The following is a 26,697-nucleotide window of genomic DNA, read 5'->3' as shown; positions in this document are numbered from 1 at the left end:
ATGTCTTTGACCATTTTGATTCTTTTCAAAAACTGAAGAGTATTTGACAAGAATCTCTATATAACTCTTTGGTTCTTTCTTTAAAACGAAGTGGAGGATTTACTCACAGTATTAATTCTAAAGCAGTTTTATATACATTCCAGATGTGAAATAAGGTGCCCAGCAATTAGCTACTATGAAGAATCAGTTAAAGAAAGGGGTTGGGGGTCATGGAAGCTGAAATGTTCCAAACTTTTTCTTTTAACTGAAAAACACACACACGTGCACACACACACAGTTTCTGGCATTATTTACTCACACTATTTTCATGAATGTCCATATTCTCTAAATGCAACATAATTTTTAAAATTACAAAGTCTGGTTCTATGTTCCCCCAAATCAATTTCTTGAACCCTTTCCATTCTGCCCACATGGTATAACTCAGTGTTCCTGACAGTGGCAGGGCTGCCAATCTGTGTGATCTCTGTAAGGAAGCCCGAGGAGAGAATGATATAAGAGAAGGTGATAAGTAGTTTTTTTTTTAATTTTTGTGAATCCTTGTTGGCAAATTTGCTTTTCCCTTGTAATTCTTATAGAGATGCGTTATGAATTAAAAATAATAAAATACAGAAAGCTAAGTGCCTAACTTACTAAATGCATAAATATTCGAAGAGGTAATTAAAATAAAACAATTTAGCCTTAGAATATTGCATGTTTTGGCAACGAATAAAAGTGGATGTTTCTGAAATTTTCTAGACCGTGATAGCTAGAATATATTACTGAACACAGAAGTGTTTCTGTAATGAAGTAGCATGCTGCATATAATTAAAGCATTACAATAGCATACAGACAAAAGCGTTAGGCACAACAAGCTTCATTACATATGATGAAAAATAAAAGAAGAATACATTTGTAAAACCAGATGTCCTAGTAAGTAAAAGTAAAAATAAATTGAAATCTGACTGGTTTATAAATCTATCAATTATATTGGACAGAGTCAAGTAAAATTTTGGCATTCTCATTTTTCTACTTTTATCGAACAATTCACAAAAATAGGTAACCTTAAGGGTTTTACCAATTTACTTCTTAACTCTGAAAGTGAACACTGCTCTGATATTTTAAAGAATATTATCTGCACTGAGGGAAATTAAAGTGAATACTGGGAAAATAATTTATCCAATTCCCACCAGCAAAACACACAAAAATTCAGCTGCACTCATACATATCTAAATATGTCAGCTTTCTCTCAGAGACATGCCCTGAATTATGCTACAAAATAAAATACCTGCGAGATGAAAGAGCATTCAGAACGTCAAAACAGAAATACATCGATTACTAAAAACATAATTTTAAAGGGCTTCTAGCATAAACAAAATACATTTATATTCCATAGTTATGTAGTGCATAGTACTACCTTATTATAAAGTAAGCTTTGCATCTATTTGCTATTTATCCCTCAATTACATGGTAAAATTGGATAGTTAAAAATAGAAGAATATATAAATATAAAAATCTTTGGTTCTATGCCCTGAAACCTTTTATCCTAAGATGTGTAGAAAAACTATTACTTTGAAAAAAATGTGTATTTGTGATAAATTATCCATTTTCTGTAACAAGGTGTTTACATTAATTTTTGAAACCTTCAGGTCAAGCCATTCATTCTGTCATTCCATGCTTTTTCATTTCAATGTCATTCTTAGTATCTAAGGTATTGATCTAATAGTCATACTCCTCCAAATATCTACAGTCATTTTATATCCCCCCAAACTCATTTATTACTAAATGCATAAAATGTTCCCCTGTGGTGCCTATAACAAAAGAACAAACAGAACAATAAAAAGGAACAACATACATTTTTATTACATTTTAATGATATCCCCCTTGCCTGTACGTGCACAACCAAGTAGAAACATTTTAGCCACAGGCATCCCCAGAGATCCACTTTATGCCACTCTGCAATACAAATTAATGGGTAGAAACTTCCATTAACAAAAAAAGTTAAAGGGCAACTAGCTATCTATTATAAATAAACAGTGTATTTATGAGTTAGCTCATCCCAAATCACTGTATGAAAGCCAGGGTACCGACATTGTTACAAGTATCTCTCCTAGGTCTGCATAAATTTCTCTGATTGAGGCTTCATACTGTTTCAATAGTCATAAGTAGACTACCAATTTGTAGGTAGAAAATGGTGTCTTTTGGGTTAGCTAGAAGCAGAAGAAATGAGTTAACATAAATACAAGACATCCATTTGTTGGTTACTCTTACATGTTCAAGTTTACATGGGCTCATATGTTTAAGTATATTTTTTCTTTCAAAAGTTTTAAATATTCTCCAGTCCTTTCTAACCATGGTCTCAAAATTCTTGATCATATATTTCTACCAGTAAAATTTTAATTGTGGTATGCACTTCCAATAAATATCTAATTAAGTTTTTGTAAATTATATAGAAGTATTATTAAATGAATATATTATGTAAATTAAAAAATGCCTATAGAAAATATAAATTTTAAAAATAATGAGAAAATGTTGCAAAAAGCATCTCCCTAATTGTGATGGCTTCACATTAGAATCAATATCCCAAAACATGGTACTCACTCTGTTCATCAAAAATAATGGTGGAAGTAAAAATAAAATATGCAACATGTTGATAATTTCAATTTAGGAAGCTAATCTCCTGTTAGATATGATCAGTTTAACACTGCTTTATCTCACGCTTTGTGCTTAGCTCATATTAGGAGAAGAAATATTAGTTGCCATTTTCCTCTCCTCTTGCATTATTGGTATTTTCTCCCATGTGACATTTCTCTGCATATTTCTTTTCAGGCCAATGTGGGTTTGGTGAGGGTTGATTTAATAAAAAATAGATAACATAAGCAGCTGTACCGTGCTGAAAGTATGCTGCTTTGTAGAACTCCTACTTTTCCCTCGGAACCTCTGCATTAGTGTCTTTCTGACAAACAGATGCAGGAAGGTACCTTATCAATCTGTGCAGTAAAATTAATAAATGTAATTGTATATGTAAAATTAATATATGTAATAAATGTAATTTGTAAAAAGTATATACAAAAGTAAATTATCTTATTTTCTTTGCACCTATCAGGATACATGCATCTAGACACAAAAATACACTATAAGTAAAGTGTCCAAGAGCATGGACCTGGGGATTTAACTTAGGTCCTATTTGTAAGCATAAAACCATACTCCCCTATTTATGATTCCTAAAGTATGACAATGGTTAATAGAATTAGATTTTTTTTTGTTATTTCAATCATTTTAAATATAATTAAGTATTTCTAACTTAAGGGAAAAATAAAACATCTTTTCGGTTAGCTTAAGGATAATTGCCTTTTTAAAAACTGGGTTTGGTATGACTAATGTTATACAGTCAAGCCTATATACTTGGACAGACACTAAGATCATAGGGTAACTGTAAGGTAACAATTCACCCAAATCAAAAAATGAACACTGGGTTTCCCAATATATAATATTTAAAACAAAGAGTTTCCTAGTATCTAAAACAAAACAAAACAAAACATCTTTTACCTAATAGTAGATACTTATGTCTACCTATCCTTGAATCAAATCTTGAAGCAGCTTCCATACTTTCCCTGGTTACCTTTAGGTAATAAAAATATCCTTAGCTTATTTTCAGTTAATAAATAAACATTCATTTACATTTTACATATTAAACTAAGTCCAGTCTTGTGGCATCTAAAAATCCATGAATATATCCAGTTTGGAAATTTCTTCCCCAGCTTAGGTGTACCTTAGCAAGGAAAGAGCAGGCCCTCTCTGACCGCTTGCAGGGCCTGGGCAAAAGGGCAGCTGTCTCACATGTCTGAATATTTAAAAATTACAAATGAGGTTAATAAATTGTGAAATACATTTTTCTCTCTATATATACAGATATATATATTCTTCTACATTTCTAACAATGTCAAGGACTAGGCTTGCATTTCAAACTCCCAGATACCTCAGAGTTCCATAAAACAAAGTGAGGACCCAGCGAAAAATGGCTTGCAACTCACCCTTGTCAACGGATAACCCAGCCCCAACATCCAAGCTCTGCCTCCCTCATGCAGTAAACAGCTACCCACTGAGCTGAGGGGTGTGCACACTAGTGACAAGGTTCATCCATGCCAGGGCAGATATGAAGAAGAGGCCCACAGAGGCCCTTGAAGTAAGCTTGGTATCATTTGGACATAGTCCAAATGGGGACTGAGTACCCTGAGCATGGTCTAGAAGGGGATATCTATCTGCAGGCTGGTAGGCATGCTCCTTTGTACCCACTGACTCTTTGCTCCAGGGTGAGGGTTGATGTAAAATGAAGGCCAAAGCAAGGTCTCCAAAATGAGAGGTTCAAGGCAGGAGGAACCCTCCTGGCAGTGCCCAAGGAAAGAACTGAGAGCCAGGATAGTTTTTGTGTTTTTTTTTTTTTTTTTTCCTCAATTCCAAGACATCCTCTACTCTCTAGTTGTATTTTGACCTCTCCAGTGTCAGAGTAGATGAAAGTCTTCCTTGATGGTCAGGTTGAAAGGTGACATTGGCGACTACTGGATGTGCTGAACGCGCAATTGTGGGTTCATTCTCTCCTAGGGCAATTTTGTGGTTTTCTGAAGACACCTCATTTCTGGGAATTCCTTACCTCTAGGCGCCTTCTCTGATGTGTCACTATGCTCTGCCTCCTTGGACCACCACTCTGGTGAGTCAGGGAGCTTCCCTGGACTTTCCCCTTGGGCTCCATCTCTCCTAAGATAACACAGCTGCTTTGTTTTGAGAAGTTCACATCAGGCCCACAGGAAATCCACACAATATTTCCCTGCCATATTCTAGAAGTGTAGTCTGTAGCTTTAGTCACAGCCTCTTGTCTTTGGACATCCCCAGGCAGGTGTTAAATCATCAGTGTGTATGTAATTGCATACAAGAAGTCACGACAAATAATAAAGGAAAACTTAGTGTTTAGTTCTTTCTGATCTCCCATGGTTTCTTTTTTCTTTATCAGTAATAATGTACTTAATCACAATCATGTTTTTAAAAAGGGACTATTTAAGGAAACAAGAAATCTGCTTTTAAATCCACCAAGGCTCTTGAGTTTTGTACTTGAGAAAGCTTTAAAATAAAAGTTGGGCAAGAAATTTGAACCTCAAAGAGTGACTCTACTTTCAAATGACAAAACAAAATCATGTCCCAAATCTCTGGAAAACAAAGTGACCAGCAGGTTCATTTTAAATATATTCTCTGAACCATTTGAGAATGGCAGGTCATAAACTACAGCAGAAAGATAGCTGGCAATAAACATTTTTCTTCAATTCAATTGCTCTGAAAGGGAAAGAAAAAGACTATGTTCTCAGATAAAAATGTCATTTACACTCATACAAGACTATACTCAGAGAAATTGAAATAAGTTATATTTCCTATGAGTTTGAAATATCAATTAAAAAATAGAATCAATTACTCACAAGTTAAACTATCCCAAAGAAATAAGGCAATTTCACATTTGTTTAATTTTTGATATATAAGGCTATCCGTGAAAAAATATACCAAATACTTTAGATGAATTCATAACTTAAAAAAAAAAACAACAGTTGATAGTCCAGGAACTTACCTAAGCAGACTTAAAAGATTAACCAGAGATAACAACCAGCCATCCTGAGTCAACCCAAGTATATAATTATGGTACTGTTGGCAGTAATGTATTAACATGGACACCATCATCTTTTATAGAGAGAAAAATGCACATGGTGAGTTTTAGCAAAAAACAACAAAAAAATAGCAACATCAATAAAAACAAAATAACTAAAATTAAAATCCATGTGTATAGACTTGCAGATATATAATGAATTTTATCCTAAATGAGGACAAAGAAAATGATTCTGAAAAATGCTAGCTATATTGTCACCAAAATAATATCTTATCAACTTCTTAGTGGACTCCATTGGTTATGCTATTCAAATATGATGAGTCGTTTATATATAGCTCCATAGAAGATTGGAGTAATTTCCCAGCCCCTAAAAAGGTTACTTGTACCTTTGGAGCTGGCCATAAGGGATTTATCTTTACTGTTGTACATGTTGTACTGTGTTTGCTGTTCTCATTATATATGCAGAGTCAATCAAGAAGAATTTGGAATAATTATTTATTTTTAACATATACCCTGATTTTCCCTAGAAGCAGTTGAAACAGCTTGCAGCAAAATCCCTACATATTAAGAAAGGTAATAAAAATAGATATCTGAAACCATATAGTGGAGTGGGAATGATAGGATCCTAGGATAGAATACTTACTGATTTGTCTATGCCAGACAAGCAAAATAGCTTCTATAGTTCTCACTACCTGATAACATTGAGCATCTTTGTACCTCAGAAAAAAGAAACATGTACTTTCCTGAATTTATGTAAAATGTATAAATAATACACCGATAATAGGTATCCTGTCATTCACTCAACAAATATTTATTGTAAATGTACTATGTGACAGGCACCTTGCAAGATATAAGGGATAAATTGGTATGTAAAATAAGCACATAACTCTGCCAAATAAGGGCAAGTAACCCCAACATGTCTAGTGCAAGAGACAAGACAATTGCAATTATTTCCATTGTAGATCACCATGGTTTTCTCTAGGTTTCTATTTTGGTAGTCAAACAATAAGCAAGTGTTTGTTGAGCTCCTACTAGTCATTCATTTATCAATTATATTTTGAGTACATGTTATATGCAAGGCACAATTCTGGGTCATAATCAGGAATCAAGGATAACTCAGGTGGAAACTGTCTTTAAGTTACCTGGGGTGATAAGAAATACACAAATAAATACAAAGTAAGGTAGACAGAATGGAGAAATACGTGTCAATCAAGGTACAAAGTAGTGGGGGCTTTCTTGCTTGAAGGAGTGGAAATCGTAGAAGTGTTCCTAGAGGATCTGCGCCTGGTATTATAGATGAGCCATAAGGGAAAGGGCTCCCCAGCAGGGAAAGCACATCAGCAAAGGCAGCACAATGGGCAATCAAGGAAGATGAAGGAGGAAGAGCAAGTAGCTAAGTTGGGCAAAGCATTTGGTATATAAAAGAAAACATGGGAATAAAGTAGGGAAGTTAGGTCAGGGCTAGGGTTTTTTCGTTTTGTTTTGTTTTGTTTTTAGGTTCAGCTTATGGAGCTGGTGGCCCTGTGCTTCTTACTATGCAAAGTCTAGCAAAAGAGACAAGCAGCTGGACCTTTGCCCTCAAGGACTTTATAATCTAATATGTACATGGCAAAGCAAATGTAAGATTCTTGCAGTTTATTATTCTCATGTACCTTTCATCTACCAGATGATGTAGAGTTTTATAAAGAAAGCAACTACACAATTGGCACCTGTCCGGGAAGGGCATATTCAGAGTCACCCGATCGGTGGCATAACCACCTTCTACTGTGCTTACCTTGTATGTGTGACTACAGTTTCTCAGGACCCATTTCCCCCAGAAGGGTAACTCTTGTGCTGTAGTCCTCTCTAAGTACAGCTGGCTCCTGTCCTACAATAATACTCTTGAAGGATTCACTGCCTAGGCTGTGAGAATGTAGCTCACAAAGGACCTCAGCTCAACCTGAAGAGATGCAGCATGAAAGCATACACAACTGGTGAACGGCAGCAGATAATGGGCTGAGCTGGTAAGAACGTATATGGAGAAAAGCAACTCCAAGAAAAACACTGTGCTAACTGTAAACTACAAATAATGGCACAGAATCTAGAAATAAAAGTGGCAAATGGCTCTCTAGATATTCTTGATGGAAAGCATTTCTCATCACTCCTTTGTATTTCAGACAAAGGAAGTTACCACAGCAGGGCAACACTAACATAATCACTATTTCTGGGGAGAATTTTAAGTGCTGAGTCAATGCTTATAGACAAGTATGCGTGGGTGGACTTTACTCCTTCTGTGTATATGCATTGAAATGAATCTATGAGAAGATGCAAAGGATCCTTGAATTAATTTTCAACCTCACCTGACTTGCCACCTCCATGTTTACCATTCATTTGACAGTAACTCCTGCACCTTCCCATGTCTCTACCTCACTTCGTTTTCATCCATTCTTTCTTCTTCACCTAAAGATGAGACTCTCCCTCTGAGCTTTCGATGCTATTCTGACTCTCCCACTCCCATCTTTTCCAGGTAATTGAGTTAAACAATATTAAACAAGTTTTTAAAATCATCTAACAATTATGTATCTATCATTCTTTATATACTGCCAGGCTTGCCAGAACTTTCAATAAGTTAATGAACACTGGCAATCTCCAAAAGGAGGAAAAAAATGTACAGTGTTCCCAAACTTGTTTGGCCACAGGACTTTTGTTAGATGAAGCAGTGTTTTTCTCCATATTAATTTCATAAGCTATTGAAGGCATACACTGTTTTGTAAAGCTTCTTGGTATTTTGTCTTCCACAGAGCCCAACATTATGGAAGACAGGTATTAGTAGATGATACATTAATGGCAGATTGGTTGACACATTAAAGTTTCAGTTACTTATTTATTTAACAAATATATATTTTTAAAGATTTTATTTATTTATTTGTCAGAGAGACAGAGAGAGAGAGAGAGAGAGAGAGCACAAACATGGGGAGCTGCAGGCAGAGGGAGAGAGAGAAGCAGACTCCCCGCTGAGCAGGGAGCCCGATGTGGGACTCGATCCCAGGACTCTGGGATCGTGACTTGAGCCAAAAGCAGATGCTTAACTGACTGAGCCACCCAGGTGTCCCTAACAAATATTTATTGAGCCCTACTATGAGCTTTTTAGGCATTGAAAAAGAGGAAAAAGTAAACAAATCAAGTCCTTGCTCTTAGGAAGCTTACTTTTTAGAGGAGGGAAAAACAATAAAAAATAAATACATAATATGTCAGGTGGTGAGGAATGCTAAAAAATAAAGGAGAATAAGAGGAATGGAGATTAGAGAGATGGTAGAGGAAGGTTTTACAGAACGACATTTTATTCAAGCTGGCTGGAGGAAAGCACTCTGAGAATTACCACTTGTACAAAGATCTAATAAGAAAAGAAAGGGAGCAAGCTTCATGGATATCTAGGAAAGAGAGGCTTGGTAAGTGAACACAAAAGCAAAGGCCCCACGTTGGAAGCACATTTGGCAGATTTTCAGACAGCAAGGAAAATGGTGTGACCAAAGTGGGATCAGCATGATAGAACATGGTTGGAGAGAAGGTCAGAGATGGCCAGGAGCAAAACACATCAATCTCTTGGTTGCTATACAACTTCGGATTCTACTCCAAGTGAACTAGGAAACCATGCAGTGAGGGGCGGGGGGTGGAGGTGTACACAGAAGTTCCCTAATATGAGTTGTGTTTTAAGAGGATCACCTTGGCTGTTGTTCTGAAAATAGACTAGAGACAAATGTAGAGATAGCACACTCATTTGAGTATGTCATAATAGATAATGGTGCCTTAGAGACACAGTGGAAGTGTAAGAAGTCATCAGAATCTGGACATTACGTTCTTTAAGTAATCACAGAGCATACAGGAGACAAGGGGTATAGATAACTCTTCTAAAAGAGTTTCATGGGGAAGGAGACAATTGAAACAATAGTATTAACATGTTTTCATTCTCTCCTCTCTCTCTCCACTCTCCCCTTCCTTATCCCCTCCCTTTCACCCCCACTATGAAGAAGACATACACTCTTGATTACAAGACTTTGTTTTTAAAACTGAGACATCTAGTGTTCCCATCCTCTCAGGGACAAAATTAGCTCAGATAAAATCAGTATTTATTTTAGCTTTCAGTCCCATTTTTTTTTACCATACTTAAAGAAAAAGCATTTTGAAAGCCAATCATGTTTATGAATATATAGAACTTCTAATTGTATGTAACACTGCATATATTAAATTGCCTGGATATCATCAATCTGGACCTAAAAGTAGGCAAAGGGACCAGTTATTTCCATTTCACACGTGAGGAAACCAAGGCTTAGCATAATCATTAGCTCAAGTTGATATGACTTGTTAATGGCAGATAAGGCATCAAAGTTTGGGCCTCTTCTACAGTGAAGTTCTCAACCTGCTTCATGTCTTCCTTATTTAAATGAACTATACTCATTTTATTTAGAAAGAGTAAGAAGCAATTCCTTTATTTATCACTAAAAAACTTTTATCATATGGCTGAGGGGAAGAATTCACATTTAGAAATGTTCTAGTTTAAGATGTGTCTTATAAAATGATTAAAACATACCAAAAATCCAAGGGTAATTTATTTCAAAGCATATATTGCCTTAATTTTTCTAAACTTATAGGCTATGGCATGATTGCAAAATCATTTAGGAATTGTGAGATCAAAATCAATCAAGATACATTTTAAAGGCTGATGTTAGTAAATATCCACTCAATGCAATTGTGATTTCCGGGTTTCCCAATGATGTCCTCTTTTTCAAAATCATTATTGTACTTTAGTATGTAATTACATTAGTGATGGTTTACATATCACTTCTATTATGTTTTCTTTAAAATATACTGAATATACTGTATTCTACTGTTATGACTTAGCTAATGTGAAAGATAAAGCAATATACAATACATCTAAAGACAACCAATTTTATGGGTTCTTTAAAAATCTTATGCATCTTAAGTAACATCTATATATTAAAGGCATTGATTATATATGTATATGTATTTGTATTACACATCTTTTTAATCTTTAAAAGTTTAGAGTCTATGCTAATGATGCTGTTAAAAGCTAGAAACGAATGTCAATAACAAGGCATACTAGGAATTATAACAATGTATTAATATTTTTTTAAAGATTTATTTATCTGAGGGGGGAGGGGCAGAGGGAGATGGAGAGAGAGAATCTCCAGCAGACTCCCCACTGAATGTGGAGCCCCACGTGGGGCTCAATCTCAAGACCCAGGAGATCATGACCTGAGCAAAAACGAAGAGTCAGATGCTCAACTGATTGAGCCACCCAGGTACCCCAAAATTATAACAATGTATTATACTGCCCTAGTCTATGGCAAAAGTAAAAAAAAAAGTTATAATGTTACTGAAATTCATTAGCAAAAAACAAATATTTATGATCCCAGTGGAATCCACTCCAAACTATTTTCCAAATCCGAACACTGTTCAGTTCTTCCCAAGTCCTCATTACCACCTCAGTCTTAGTCATCATCACCTCCCAGCTGGTCTCAGGTATTGCACTCTTGCCCCCAACACAGCCTGTTCTTCAGCAGCAGCCAGAGGCACTCTCCAAACAGAAGTCAGTTCGTGGACTCCCTCTCACTCTTCACCCTCCAAAGGTGCCCTTCCACAATTACAACAAAATAAAAAGTCCTCTCTATGGCTTATAAGGCCCTACATGATCTGACCCTTGACTACCACTCAGGCCTCTTTTCAACCCCTCTCCTCATTATCCATCATACTCCAAGCACAAAGCCCTCTTACAACTCTAGCATTTGCTGTTTCCTCTGTTGTCTTGCCTGGCCCCCCAACTTCATTTACCATCTCTGCTCAAATGTCAGTTGCTGGGAGAAAACTTCCTTGACCATGCCTAAAATAGCACTCAAACACCTCTGCTCTTTGTCTTTATCCTTATATATTAATACTTGATATTGTATAATATTACATTATCTTTTTTAAAAAATTTTTTATTATTATGTTATGTTAATCACCATATATTACATCATTAGTTTTGGAGGTAGTGTTCCATGATTCATTGTTTGCGTATAACACCCAGTGCTCCATGCAGTACATGCCCTCTTTAATACCCATCACCAGGCTAATGCAACCCCCACGCCCCTCCCCTCTAGAACCCTTAGTTTGTTTCTCAGAGTCCATAGTCTCTCATGGTTCATCTCCCCCTCTGATTTCCCCCCCTTCATTCTTCCCTTCCTGCTATCTTCTTCTTCTTTTTTTTTTTTAACATATAATGTATTAATCTCAGGAAACAAACTGAGGGTTGCTGGAGTGGTGGGGGGTGGGAGGGATGGGGTGGCTGGGTGATAGACATTGGGGAGGGTATGTGCCATGGTGAGCACTGTGAATTGTGTAAGACTGTTGAATCACAGACCTGTACCTCTGATACATTATCTTTTTTAATTGAGATTTTTGTTGAGATAATTATAGATTCACGTGCATTTGTAAAAAAAAAAAAAATACAAAGAAATCCCATGTACATTTTACCTAGTTCCTCTCAATGGTTAACATTTTGCAAAACCATAATATAAAAGCACAACTAAAATACTGACATTACTACATCAATCTTATTCAGATTTCTCCAGTTTTACTTCTGTGCATTTGTATAAATGTAATTCTATATAATTTTATCACATATGTAGGTTTTCTCATCTATCATCCCAGTCAATATACTAAATAGTTCCAACACCACGAAAATACCTCATGTCTTCTTATAACTACATTCAGCTACTTCTCTTCCCAACACTTGAAAACTAATAATCTATTTCTAAAATCTTGTCATTTCAAAAAGTTAACACAATTAGAATCATCTTGTATGTATTGTTTTGGGACTGGCATTTTTCTTTCACTCAGCTTAACTTCCAGGAGATTTATCTAAGTTATTGGATGTATCAACAGTTCCTTCCTTTTCATTGATGAGTGGTAAGTATGCCATGGTATGTATATACAACTGTTTGCTTAACCATTCACCTGGGCATCTGGGCTGATTCTATTTTTGGCTATTATCAATAAAGCTGCTAAGAACATCCACATATAGATTTTTGTGTGAACTTAAGTTTTAATTTCTCTGGGATAAATGCCCAAGAGGACGATTGCTGGGCCATATGGTAAATTCATGCATCATAGTTTTTATTACCCATTTCCCCAACAGGATGGAAGTCCTATGATACCAGGGACTTGGTTATTTTGGATCAGTACTGTATCGCAATGTCCAGAACAGTACTTGGCACAGAACAAGGAGTTAACATATATCTGTTGGCTGAGTAGACTTCAGAGCCTTATGGAGCCAATGTGCACAGATGCTATTGCTTTTATAACTGATTAAAATGAAATGAGTCTGCAAAAAGGCTCCCTGGGAAAAATGGTTGAGATGAGAGTAAGAGAGGTGCGCCTCTGAGGTGTCAGTGTGAGCCCTGAATGGAAGAGCAGTTAGGCTGAGCAGCTGTGTGTATAAAGGAATGTGTGAGGCTTTGGAAAAAGTCACATGGCGTTCCAGCCCCAGGGAACACAGTAGAACCCGATGTTGTTAAAATGGCTGATAAAGCCTCAGATCATGTGCAGTTTCAGTTGCCTGGATGGCCACCAGCAGAAGACAGAGCAGCCTACTGCTTAGCAGTATTTTTAAGATGGGACCAGCAGCAGAGCCAGAGAGCTTATATTCTTTCCTAAGCACATGTTGGCAACCTGGCAAAATAGTAAGTAAGCTCCAAAAAAATGTGTCAAATGTATAAATAAATAAATAGCTTCTTCACAGGGATTTGGTTAAGTTTTCAGGGGAGAATGAGGCTTTACATAGGCCACTGGGATGGACGATGGTAGTTCATAGAACAGAAGTTTGGAAATCAATGTTAAGAGCACAAGCTGGGAAGCTTGGGATATTTGGATTACATGCAAACAAATTATTTTTTTTAAACTGTATTTGTGGTACTACCTCTATTCCTGGAGATCCTTTATACAATAATGAGTCAATCAGTTTTAGAAGGTCAGGTCTATTAGTATAAGTACACCACTTTCATGAGTATAATCTTCTGGCAAAATTTGTTTAACGTGTTTTTGTTCAGAGTTTGTTTTCCTGACAATCAAATTTCTTTTAATAAGTAACAGGAAAAAAAAGAATGTTTAACTGTTATTAAAAGTAACAATTTTCAAATATTTTGAGTTTTTGAATATGTGAGTGTCTTATTGCAAAAATCACAAACTGTGTCCATATTTGAATAGTGTAAATATCCATTATATATTTATCTCCCAAGACAGTGCTCTTTGTAAGGCTCCTGCCAAGGATGAAAACACAAAAATTAAAATGCCTTGGAACTCTGATAGATTAAGGGATAACATATTTAAAGAACAGTGAGCTAATATCTTTCTCTGGCCTGATTCTTTTAATCAGTTCTTGCTGTAAATGGTTGAAAATGACAAAATTCAATAAGGTTGCATGATTATACATTTAATGTGGGATTATGTTTGTGTATCCCAAGCTCGGTTTCTCTTTAAGTATTTCTCTGTTTAGTTTTTTTAAGGCATAGTAATTCCTCACAGTATGGTTCTAGAACACTGATTCCCAGCCTCGGTTGCACGTTAGAATCATCTGGGGAGATTTAAAACTGCTAATGCCTAGACGATACCCCAGACCAATTAAATCACAGTCTCTGGGGTGAGAGCCAGCATCAGTATTTTTCATAGGTCCCCAAGTAATTCTAATGTGCAGCCATGGTTGAGAATCAGTGTTCTAGAATCATCTGCATCAGTTTCACTAGGGTACTTATTAAGTCAGACCTGGGTCCACAATTATATGTATTAAATTGGAATATCTATATATGAGCAAAAGAAATCTAAATATTTATCTGTACCCCTAGATGCACACTAAGTTTGAGAACCTGCGGCTAAAGAGTTAAGGTGGCTAACACTGACCTGTAAAGTCACTGGTGAATAGGACAATTTGAAATTCAGCCCACAGTCAGAAAATCTTTTGGGGTTGGACACAAGTCTATTTTGGAAGTCTCATTAGAGGTGTTTATTTAGCCAGTGTAGTTACATAGTTTGCAGGTGTCAGTAATAACTCCAGGTAAAGTTTCCACACAGTTTTCAAGTAAATACTTTATTAAGACAAACTGATCCTCTAGTGGAAAGCTAAAATAAAGAGGCCATCAAGCCAAAAGCAGAAAGAGTAATTTTAAAAAATAATAATTACTTATAAGAATTAAGGATGTTAAGAGAGGAATTCTTATAGAAAAGCATAGAGCTACAAATTGAGCTTCCCCTTGGCCCACCACTCATTTTTTTTCTTAAAAAAAATTACAATTAAAATGTTTTTAGAGGAAGGGAAAAATTAAAGACCATTAGGAATCCCCATTACATTTAAAAGTATTAGCCCAGTAAGGATAGTTAACACCTTAAAATATGTAAAGTATGTTCTCAAATCTCTCATCTGATCCTAACAAATATTCTGTCTAGGGAAGGATAACAGATTATTAATTCCAGTTTTTATAGACGTGTCATTTCCAGCATATAACATATTGTGAAGTTCTCAGTGTTTGTTAAGTTGAATTGAATTATTGGATAAGGAAGTTGAAGCACAGAACCATTAGGTGCTAACTGACCCTTCATCAGTTGATCTAGAGACAGCTGCATCAAAAACCCCAGCATAATCCAGAATTCTTCCCTAACAGCATGGCTTCCTCCAGTAAAATTTGGAGAGTAAAGGCCATTTTTTAAGCCAGTTGTCCTTAGCCTGGTACACCTACGGACCATATGAACACTTCCAACTATATCCAGGGTACTGACCAAAAATTTTGATTCAACAGAGCGAGGTGAAACCAAAGTCTGTATGTTTACTAAGCATCACTTACCAGAGAAAACATGTAATTGACAAATATGTTATTAAGCCAATTAACAATGATCCTCGAAATGGCAAATATCACTGGCTAACTCTGAGAAAAGTGAAATATTTAAGCTACAAAAGCAAAATGACTCACAGACCCATGCTCCATCAGCCTGGAATCATATCTTTCTCGCCCAGAATACAACTTCCTTTTTAATCTTGATCATGTGGAATTCAAGTGCTTTCATTTTTTAGTCATTGAATCAATCTTTTGCCACACATCTTACAAAGCATTTTGATTTCCTTGCTGAATTCATTGCCAAGGTCTGTGATACAAATGAATGCCTGCTTTCAAGATGGGTATCATTTATTGTCAGTATTACTGATAAGTGTTGTTTAATGGTAGGTTAGAATTAATACTACTCATAAAGTCATAATAAATATCTGATGTGAGACAAAAAAATAAAAATAAATACTGTTGAACATATGAATCCATTAATCAATAGGATAAAATTAAGAACACATTGGTTTATAATAGTTAGCATAACATATGAAGAGGAAAGTTTTAGATTCTATATTTTTCTGGCCAACTTCTTCAGTGGGTGAAGGGACTAGAAAGCATATTGTCTTCAGTGAATCAGATAATGTGGACTACTTCTTTAAATTTTTTTTTAATATTTTATTTATTTGTTAGAGAGAGAGTGTGTGTGAGAGAGAGCAGGAGCAGGGGCAGAGGGAGAGGGAGAAGCAGACTCCCTGCTGAGCAGAGAGCCCAATGTGGGGCTCGATCCCAGGACCTGAGCCAAAGGCAGATGGACACTTAACCGACTGAGCCACCCAGGCGCCCCTGGGCTACTTCTTTAAACCAATCCTTTTTGTTTCAGGGCTTGATGGGTACCTAGATGAGCTCTCCTTCCTTGAAGAAGAGGAACCAAGAAAATTTGTGCTTAGCAGGAATTGAAGGCTGGGAGCTGCGCATACATAGGGAAGAATGCTCAGAATGCTTTGAGAAGTAACATGGACAAAGAGTTCTGGGAATGAAGAAATTGTCCTTCCCTAAGGCATTAAATTTGTTTCTAGGCAACAAATAAAATATGATTACTTCTAGCCAGCCCAAAATGCAGCTCCCAGAAGAAAACTGCGTACATAAAAATGCCTTTCAAAAGTCTAACCTTTAGACAATTTTGGTGCTCAATTCATCCTATAATTTACATCTTATAATTTACACACACACACACACACCCATGCATATATATACATACATATACATATATGTACCTGTGTGTGTTTCACATTATTCTAATGGTATTTTAAGAACATGTATAATTTGGTAATTCCATATAAAAAATAATGTGAATCATTATTAGTTTTATAAAATTACAACCTCTGCTACTTTCATGATCAAAAATGCACATGTAATGGCTAAAATCCAAAACCCTTACAGTAACAAATGCTGGTGAGGATATGGAACAACTGGAACTCTCATCCATTGCTGGTAAGTATGCAAAATGGTACAACCACTGTGGAAGGCAGTTTGAAGTTTCTTACTCTCAGGTGTCCTCTTACCAAATGATCAAGCAATTGCACTTTTAGGTATTTACTCAAGTGAGTTGAAAACTACGTCACACAAGACAAAAGAAAAACCTGTACATAAATGTTTATAGCAGTGTTATTCATAACTGCCAAAAAACTGGAAACAACCAAGGTGTTCTTCAATAGGTGAATGAATAAGCAAACTGTGATACATCCATAAATTGGAATATTATTCAGTGGTTTTTTTTAAAGCTATCAAGACATAAAATGACATGGAGGAACCTTAAATATATATTGCTAAGTGAAAGAAGTTAGTCTGAAAGGGCTACATACTATATTATTCTAGCCACATACACTGTAGGATTCCAACTACATGACATTCTGGGAAAGGCAAAACTGTAGAGTTAATAAAAAAAAAAATCAGTGGTTGCCAGGGCTTTGGCAAGGGAAGAAGGGATGACTAGGCAGAGCACAGAAGATTTTCAGGTCAGTGAAACCATTTATGAGGCTATGGTAGATACATGACATTATGTATTTTTCAAAATCCATAGGGTTGTATAATACAAAAAGTGAACCCTAATATAAACTATGGACTTTAGATAAAAATAATGTATCAATATCATTTTATCATTTATAACAAATATACCATATTAATGTGAATGTTAATAATGGGGGAAACTATGCAGGCAGGTGGAGGGATAAATGGGAACTCCCTGCTTAATTTCTCTGTAAACCTAAAACTATTCTAAAAACTAAAATCTATTAATTAAAAAAAAATCATGTGTAGATAATGCTGGCACTGGAAACATTTTTTTTTTCTAATTTGTAACATATTGACAAAATAGTTATTAAAGTAAATCTATTAATTATGTATTTATCATTCCTGTATCATAAAACTTAAAATTCTTTAACTATTTAGCTATATTCCAAAAGATATTTAATTCACATTCTGCCATACAGAACTAAATTAATACCTCCCCCATATATGGATGCCTGAAGAATTTTTTTCAATCCTTTTTCCAAATGAAATGTTCATATTATATTGGTACATTTCTCATTTTCATTGATTTTCAATATAGTTTTGATTTGCAAAAACCGTAATAAATAATTTGCCTATAATATATTGTTATGTAACTGAAAGCTCATTACTTTCAGCTACTGAAAGCCTTGTGCAGTATTTCTCAAACTTCAATATGTGTGTGGGAATCTACTGGGGATCATTTTGAAAAAAAAAAAAAACTGATTCTGATTTAGCTGGTGTGAGGTGGTCCTGATAATCTACATTTCTAACAAGCTTCCAGGCAAGGCTAATGTATGACCTCACACTTTGAGCAGCAAGGTTCTAGAGCATATTTGGGCCATAAAACTATTACCATTGTGAAAAATTAACCCAAACACCTAGCAGTTCTTACAAAGGATTAAAGAGCTGTTTAAAGAGAGAGAGAGGCTTTTTTGTTTTTCCTACCTAAAAAAATCTCTCAGGGCTCCAAGAACTTCTAAATCTGCTTTCCCAATATATAATCCTTTTCAATTTCATCATAAAGAGAATGGCTTGATAACCTTTGTACAGTGAGCAAGCTAACCATTTAGCCATAATACTCTCCCGGCTTGTATGAACCAAAGACCATCTATCTCTAGTTCAATTTCTCGATTTGTACATCTTCAATCGCAGAAATGTCAAACAACTGGCTCAAGGTCATTTAACCAATAACTGTAAAGGTCAGGTCTAAATCTAGGTCTCTGATTCCAAATCCAGTCCTTTTCCTTCCATTCTCTGTTCTTTCTGATAACGATGCACTTCAGAGAATAGGGTCTAGTTTGTTGAGACCACAAATCCCAGCTCTGAATTGAATCTCTCAGCCTCAGGCTTCCCAGGGCAATTCCTAACATGGGTTTAAAGTCTTGTGGGGAACCAGATGCAGTAAGGGAGAGAATTTTTTTATGTTTCAAAATAAGCTTTGAAATTCAACAAAATTATGTGAATTAATGAGCTTATTTGAATATGGTATAAGGTATGAGAGAAAAGACTTGGATGTTCCACCATGGGAGCGGGGCCAAGAATGGTTTGTTCTATTTCTCCAAACCTGATGGTTCTCTTGAAAGAATTCATAGCTAACCACATGTGGGAGTCAGAGGCAAGTGGACACCTCCCCAAGACCCTGTCCAGAGCAACCTCCCTTATACCGGGATAATCAAATGATGACTAGATGTCTTCAATGGGACTTCTAAACTATTAAAGATAATGGAAACTAAATGTTTCTTCACAATATGAAGAAAACAAGGCCCAGAGATGCGAAAATAATGTTGTACCATTGTACAGATATTATTAGTTGGAACTCAGATTTGGAGTTTCTCGACCTCTAGTTTAAGGACTAGCCCCAACTCCACACTGACATCAGCAGTAGATTAGGGTTAGAGAATTAATCAATATGAAATATTTAAGTGACATTAGGGTCTATACATGCCTTTTAAATACTGTCCTTCTAAGGATTTCTAACAGTTTGAATCTTTGTATACTCTTACCCTCTCCCTCCTAGAGCCCTGCAGTTTAGGAAAGAAAAAGTTAGGAAGATCTGACCTTGGGAGAAATTCCTGCCTCAGAACTTTGGACAGCATTCCACTATGAAAATTCTGTTCTCATCTCAAGGGGGGGTATGCCTCTGTAAGTGCATGTGTGTATTGGATGCAAGTGGCTCTGAATTAAGGTACTCAACTGGGTGGCCAGAATCTCTTCCTCTGAGCACCGATCTGACACCATATCACAAAGATTTGTAAATACGTAAGGACAGAAATATTCTCTTCATGGGATTAAGTGAATATCAAGGCAGCCAAGATTTTGGGCTCTCATGTCTATCTGCTTGGGGATGTTCTGAGGTGTTTGTGTGGGAAAGCTGAGCAATGATGCCACAATGAGGGAGAATCAGCCTTGGCAACTCAGGCCCCAGTCTGAGAAAAATCAGTAGCCGCTTAGTTCCTTGTGGGCGATCTGAGCTCTTAGAGATAATTACAAGCAGTTTAGGTGTTTGTTTTAAGGAGCACAAATGCCATTATAACAGGCTTCTACAGAAATTTTACAAATTCCCAGTTACAAAAGGCTCCAGAAAAATACATTAAAAGTACATTATGCCCCCATCGTCTCAGAGCCAGGAGGTACTCTATGTTTTTTGCTGGCGGTTGGAAATCTGGCTCTGGCTGACACATCCAACTTTGGTCTTAACCATCACTCCAGTATTTAGAACTCATATATTCATTCCTCACTCTTCCTACCATGTGCCATTCCTCTGTTCCTCTCCTTTTTTTCTTTTAAGATTTTATTTATTTATTTGACAGAGAGAGAGACAGTGAGAGAGGGAACACAAGCAGGGGGAGTGGGAGAGGGAGAAGCAGGCTTCCCCCGGAGCAGGGAGCCTGATGTGGGGCTCAATCCCAGGACCCCGGGATCATGACCTGAGCTGAAGGCAGACACTTAATGACTGAGCCACCCAGGCACCCCTGTTCCCCTCCTTCTGATCAAAATCCTCTCCCTCCTTCAAGACTCAGCTACCATGTGACAGCCTCCGTAAGAGCCTGCCCTGACAGCATACTGTCCATGGTGGCCTCCCTGCTCCACCCTCTTCAGCAGTTAAGGACCCCCAACACTCACTTGGCATTTATGTTGAGCCATACTTCTAAGAAGGCAGCATCACAAGCAGACCTATTTTGTTTAACTTCCCAGGATAAATAAGACCTGGGATAAGAGAGAGAAGCCCAGATAACATAGTTGTTGAACTTTCAAAGATTTTCACACTAAAAATGCCAACATATAAGAAGGAGCGAACTGGCTTATAGATAGAGCCAGGTGGGCAGTTTTCTTTTCTTTTATATCTCTGAACCTAATCAGAATAATGTCTGGGAAACTTTAAGAGTATAGCTGCAGGACAAATATGAAAGAAAGAGGCATATAGCAATTTAAAATAAAAGGCAAGATTTTGCAAGTATAGCTGGAGGATAATGAAAAAGAGTCAACACAAAACTACTAGCTCCATACACCACTGGGAGGATTGAGACATAGTCCAGTCCCTCAGTGGGAGATGTGGTGTATTCAGTGGGAGAGAAGCAGCATTGGCCAATTCTCAGGGTTCTTTGCTGTGGGAAGCTTCTATCAGTCTACTACCAACAAGAATGATAATGACTTGTATACTTTGCAATCAATACTAATAAAAGCACAATGACTGCGGATGACTTACTGTGCTGACAGTGAATCCCATTAAATCCTCGAGGACATTTACAGACGTAACCTATGAATGTGTCCCCTCGGTACGCTTCACTTATTTCACAGGTTCCTCCATTATGGCATGGATTAGGAATGCAGGGACCTGAAAGACAGAAGAAAAATTGCCGCATGATGTGTATGCTTGAAAGGAGATACTGGGCCAACCTTTAGCAATTAACAATTTTATAGAGAAAAGTGTCCTGGATATTAGTGGTACAGGAAATGGAGTAGTTGTGTGGGGCTCGAGACTAACAGCCTGGGACTGAAGACTGGCTTCCTCACTTTCTAGCCATGTGGTCTTGGAAGATTTATTTCACTTCTCTGTGCCTCAATCTCACCTTCGGTTAAATGTCAGTATTAGAAGAATCTATCTCAAAGGGTGATGATACAGATGAAAAGAATTCGTATATTTAAAATACCCGAACAGTGTCTGATGCATATTAAGCAGTCAAAAAGAAATATTAGCACCGAGTAAAATATTGGTATTAAGTTCTCCAAATTGTGAAATATCTTCTGCATGTTTCAAAAGTAATACTGAATGGCAATTTCTGGAGTTATGAACACTGAAGAGCTTTTATAAACCTGTTGGTAAAAATAGCATAAACTTGCAAATGACTGTAACCACACAGTCCAAGGGAAGTGGATATTTGGTTGCAATACTTTTACTATTTATGGATTTGTAGTGGGGCATACTTCTGTGAACCACAGTTTTTTCCCAGTCTATAAGAAGTAGCTCATCAAGTTACAAATATGGGGAAAAACAGGGGCAAAGGGAAAGGGAGAGAAAATCTCAAGCTGACTCCCCGCAAAGGGCAGAGCCTGACACAGGGCTTGATTCCAGAACCCTGAGATCATGACCTGAGTTGAAATTAAGAGTTGGCAGCTTAACCAACTGAACCATCCTGGCACCCCCGGCTCATAGTCATTTTTAAGCTTTGAGAAAGTAACTTCACCAGCGTGAAGTACCTGTGACAGCCAGTAGAAGTGTGGTGTCTGATCTCCCTTGGAGAAAACCAGCTGTTAGCACTATGAGGGTATAGACCTGGGACAGTCCTGCCTAACTCAGGACTCCTCTAGTGCACATTCTTTACTCTGGGGTGCCCCTTTGGTATGGCTGAGATTTTCGCAAATGGCATGGCAGTGCAAGGCTCTTTCTATGCCATCTTCCTTCCTTCCTTTTCTCTTTTTGGAGGTGACAGGTTTATGTCACAGTCTGAAGGCTCATCCTACCTACTCCTGCTTCCACTCCTCCCCCCCCCCAGTAAATCTTTTACATCTCTAATTCTTACAGTCTCACAGTTGGCTTACTGTTGGCTTCGTTGGAGGATGCTAATTGACTCGGGGCAGAATCCAGACTGGACAGTGTGAAGAAGGGAAGAGAGAAGTTGAAGGAAGAAAAAGCTTTCCCTGGAAGATGAAGAAAGGTCAAGGAAAAATGTATAGTATTCTCTAATTTTGTCTTTTTAAATTTTGTTTAACTGAAGAGACTAGAACACCTTTATGAGTGAAAGAAAAGCCACTGAAGAGAAAGTTAGGATGTGTATATTAGAAAAGAAAGAAGGGTAATTAAACTGTCCACTATGTATGAAAAGGTGAATGCCTGAGTCCTGGAGGAAGATTAGTCAAGAAAAGGAACAAGTAGTTTTAGCAGAGAGTTGGGGGGGTAGCGATAGGGCTGGGCACAAGAATAGTAACAACTTAAAGCAACTGGGTGAGAGCTCCACCAGGCAAGGCTGTTGGAAGAGTACAATGGTAAATGGCTCCTCAAGTATTGGTCAAAGCCATTTAAAGACTTATGGAGAGAAAGGCAATTGACCATCATCACTTTGAGCAGTGCAATAGAGTGTCAATGACAGGAAGCACTTAGGGGTTGGGCAACATTGTCTTGCACTGAGCCAAGACTTTAAAATTTGATTCCTTTCTCCAGCAACTGTTTTTGAAACTCAGTTTCTTCTAGTTTAAAATTTCATGAAATTCAACAGCAGTAGAATCTAATAAGAATATGCATGAAATAGAAAACAATGTGGCAACCCTATGGTGTCTGGACCTTGTTGATAGGGCTTAACTTCCAAACAGTGAAAAGAAATTAGTGTATCTGTGTATTCTCCAGATACCTTCATATCAATTAAAAACAATACACAGCAGCTTTGTGCTGTGCACTACGTGTAAGTTAAACTAACCAACACCTGCCCTAAAGGTGGTACACTATCAATGTTTAAGACAGGAAGAAGGTTCAACACCAATGATCGCTTTTGTGGCAATTTGAATCAGGTTTCTTCCATTACTAAAAGATGCAAAGCATGCCACAGAACTTATCTATCCTCTTCTTTCTCAGTTTCTATTTCTTCCCTCCTCCAAATTAATTCACATTTGATGGTGCCTTACAATCTACAAATTCTTTTCACATAAATAATCTCATTTATTTCTTACAACTCCATGAGGTCATTGTCATTACCATTAGCTTTTACATTAAAAAAAAAAAAAAAGGAAGGGCAAAAATCTTAGATAATGTTTCTCAAATGAACATCTACGAGTGATGCATTTAGGACTCAAATTAACAGTCTGTGATTCCAAAACCTACATTTTTTAGAGACTGAAAAGTTGGGGAAGGGAGAATGAAATAAAAATGATATTAGAGTTTTATTCATCAGTTCACTTCAAAATAAGAAAAACCATGACAGGTTTTTTAGTAACTGATAAGTGACAGCCATGTATATAACTGCTAGAGAAAAAAATACATGTAAGTAATTATACTGAAAGAATTATGCAATTTTTTTTTCTTTTTGAGAATTATGCAATTTTAAACAAATAAGGAGCCTTAGAGATCACCTAATCCAATCTCTCAATTTTGCAGATAAGGAAACAAAGCCTAATAAGAATTCAGTGATTTCTCAAACTAAAAAACAAACAAACAAACAAAAACAAACAAACAAACAAACCTAATGTAAGAAAAGGTGGGTTTAAGGATTTGTATCTAGGAGGAAAAAAGTTATTAAAACCAAAATTGATTAAGTTATTCTTTTCCCCTTAGGAGAGTGATTTAATTTATATCAGAGAGGAAATAAACCTTTTCTATGCTCTCTTCCTCTTATAAAGCTGGGTGAGGGAGGGATTTAAAACAACAACAACAAAAAAGACTTGAAACAGTAAGACCTCTGCCAGTTCTTAGAAGCAGTTAAAGCCACCATTCCAAGGAAGGTGGTCTATGAATGTCACTTTGAAGAACAAAAGGTGAATATGAGCCTGGAATAGAAGACTCCATTTACTCAAGCCCACAGCACCTTAGGAAAAGTAGAACTTGACTTGAAGTTGAGGATGAGCTAGTGGCTCTGCATAATAAAGGGGAGAACTTAGGAACGGATGGAGAACACCCAGAAGAGGAGACCCCAAAAACAGAGCTGGAAGTGGACTTGAGGGACAGAAAGGGGTCAAGCAATATGTTGGGAAGCTGTAATAGGTGAAGAAAAGTAGCTAGCAAGAAACCATGGTATCTAAAATTCAGAATGTACATCTCTGTACATTCATGGTATCTAAAAGTCGTTAGCACAGCTGCTATGTGAACTGTCTCTGTTGGAGCATCCAGATCTACACTCAAGTCTGCTAGACACACAGACCTGTGTGTGGTGTTTGGGGAAATCAAGGGGAAAGGGCTATGCCATTCGTCTGGCTCATACTGGCAGAAAGGAAGAAGCACTACAGCACATGAAGCCCAAGGGATTCAAGAATCCAGTGGATACAGAAATCTGAAGACAGAACTGACAGGGGTATTTAAAGTCCAAGATGCTCTGGATATTTCCTGAGGGCATAGGTGAAGCCTGTCCAGCAGTCTTGGTGCAGCCTCTGGGATTCCCAAAAGAAACGAGCTAGAGCACTAGAGCTGATTTTATTTACAACCCAAAGAACATCATGACCTCAGCTGACATCTGAGTTTCAGAAAAAGATTACCTGCTAACAGAGGTCATGATTGTGGTTATTTTTCCTATTCTGAGAAATTCTATGATTTTCATTTAAAGGGTAAGGATGAGGTAAAGCAAATGGCTCAAGGATTTAACCTTTCTAGAGTGCTTTAAATGCTAAGCAACATGAAGTATACATAGTATTCTTCAAAGAATATATCTTTGTTTTTTTTAGAGGCAAGAAAACAGGCTTACTCACAGAGGGTAAGTAACATGCCTAACTGGAAAAGGCAAGATTTTAACACACTCCACCTGACTATACATCTCTGTACTTTCCATTAAGCCACACTCCCTGCCATATTGAAGATCTGTACATTAATATGTTAATCTTGACAGATGACAGGATCAACATGAATTCACGAAGCATGTTCGTATAAATAATGCAGGACTCCAAAGCATTCCTAAATGGAAATATTTTAGAGTGTTTTCAGCAAATGGGTTAGGGTGTCTTAGATATTATGAATATAGATAGAGAGAGGCTCTACTATACTAACAGTGCTCCATTTCAGCTATGTTTGAAATCAACTGTCAAACATGAATATCTTCCCGATATTATTTTGTAATCACATATTTTGTATGTATATACTCTTGCTTGTTCTGTGAGGATAAGAAAGAAAGTGACCATGCCTGACATAGACGTTTTGTTTGTTTGTTCCTAATAATCATACTATGAAACTCATTGTACGCCTTGTACATACTCTTTTGGAGTACTCATGATAGAGTGTTGAAATGAGTGGTTACATCTCCCTTTTCCCCAGTAAACCACAAATTCCCTGTGGGAGGAGTCACAGTCTGCACGTAGCAGGTGCTTGATACATTCTGAATAAACAAGGGTATGGCAAAGTGAGTGATGACCATTTCATCTTTTGCCCAAACCCTATTCAAATTGAGGTTTATAAGATATCAATATCTTTGGTTTTTCATTTGGTAATTAATTAGGATACTTTCTATAACTTTTCTACACCTTTCAAGGTTCAAGTTCCTTAAATTTGTAATTGGGTTCCAATATTTTTTGTCTCTAATAGGGCTTAAGCTTCAAGAATATTATATCTGTAAAGTATTACAATGGTAAATAAAAGATCATTAGAATGTAAACTTTTGCATAACAATTACGTGTATCTTAATTTTTGGCAAATGTGGAATCAAGAAAAACGCAACATTGTATAATCTCATCAACAGTGTTTTGGTCTCCTAATTTACCAATTCCTGTGTAAATAAAGACATTCACTTAAAGCATTAGCAAGATGAAATAATTAGAATATATAAATTAGTACATAAAGATAATAAAATAAATGTAGCCCCAGGTCTCAACTCACATGGAAGCCAAAAAGTTTTGTAGTTGGATATTAAATAGTGACAATTAAAATATTTATCAACAGTTTCCAGATTTCTTTCTCCAAGTGGTAATTGGGCTAAACATATGAGAATTAGAGATCTCAGGAAACTCCTTTCTGTTTTTGTGTTTTCCCCCATCCAATAATCTCATCTATTT

General features: G+C 36.7%; 1 protein-coding gene across 2 annotated transcripts in view; it reads right to left on the bottom strand.

Annotated features, from left to right (window-relative positions):
* EDIL3 (EGF like and discoidin domains 3) overlaps window positions 1–26,697 on the bottom strand; it is a 396,995-nt gene that overhangs the window by 186,224 nt on the left and 184,074 nt on the right. For both annotated transcript variants that reach the window (XM_078067084.1, XM_078067083.1), the window contains one exon: window positions 21,224–21,352. In XM_078067084.1, the coding sequence (XP_077923210.1) occupies window positions 21,224–21,352 (129 nt within the window). The remainder of the gene's footprint in view (window positions 1–21,223; window positions 21,353–26,697) is intronic.

This window comes from Halichoerus grypus, chromosome 2 (genome assembly GCF_964656455.1).
Source record: "Halichoerus grypus chromosome 2, mHalGry1.hap1.1, whole genome shotgun sequence".
NCBI classification, from domain to species: domain Eukaryota; kingdom Metazoa; phylum Chordata; class Mammalia; order Carnivora; family Phocidae; genus Halichoerus; species Halichoerus grypus.
Note: the sequence above shows the minus strand (reverse complement) of the source record. Positions and strands in the feature narration are given on the sequence as shown.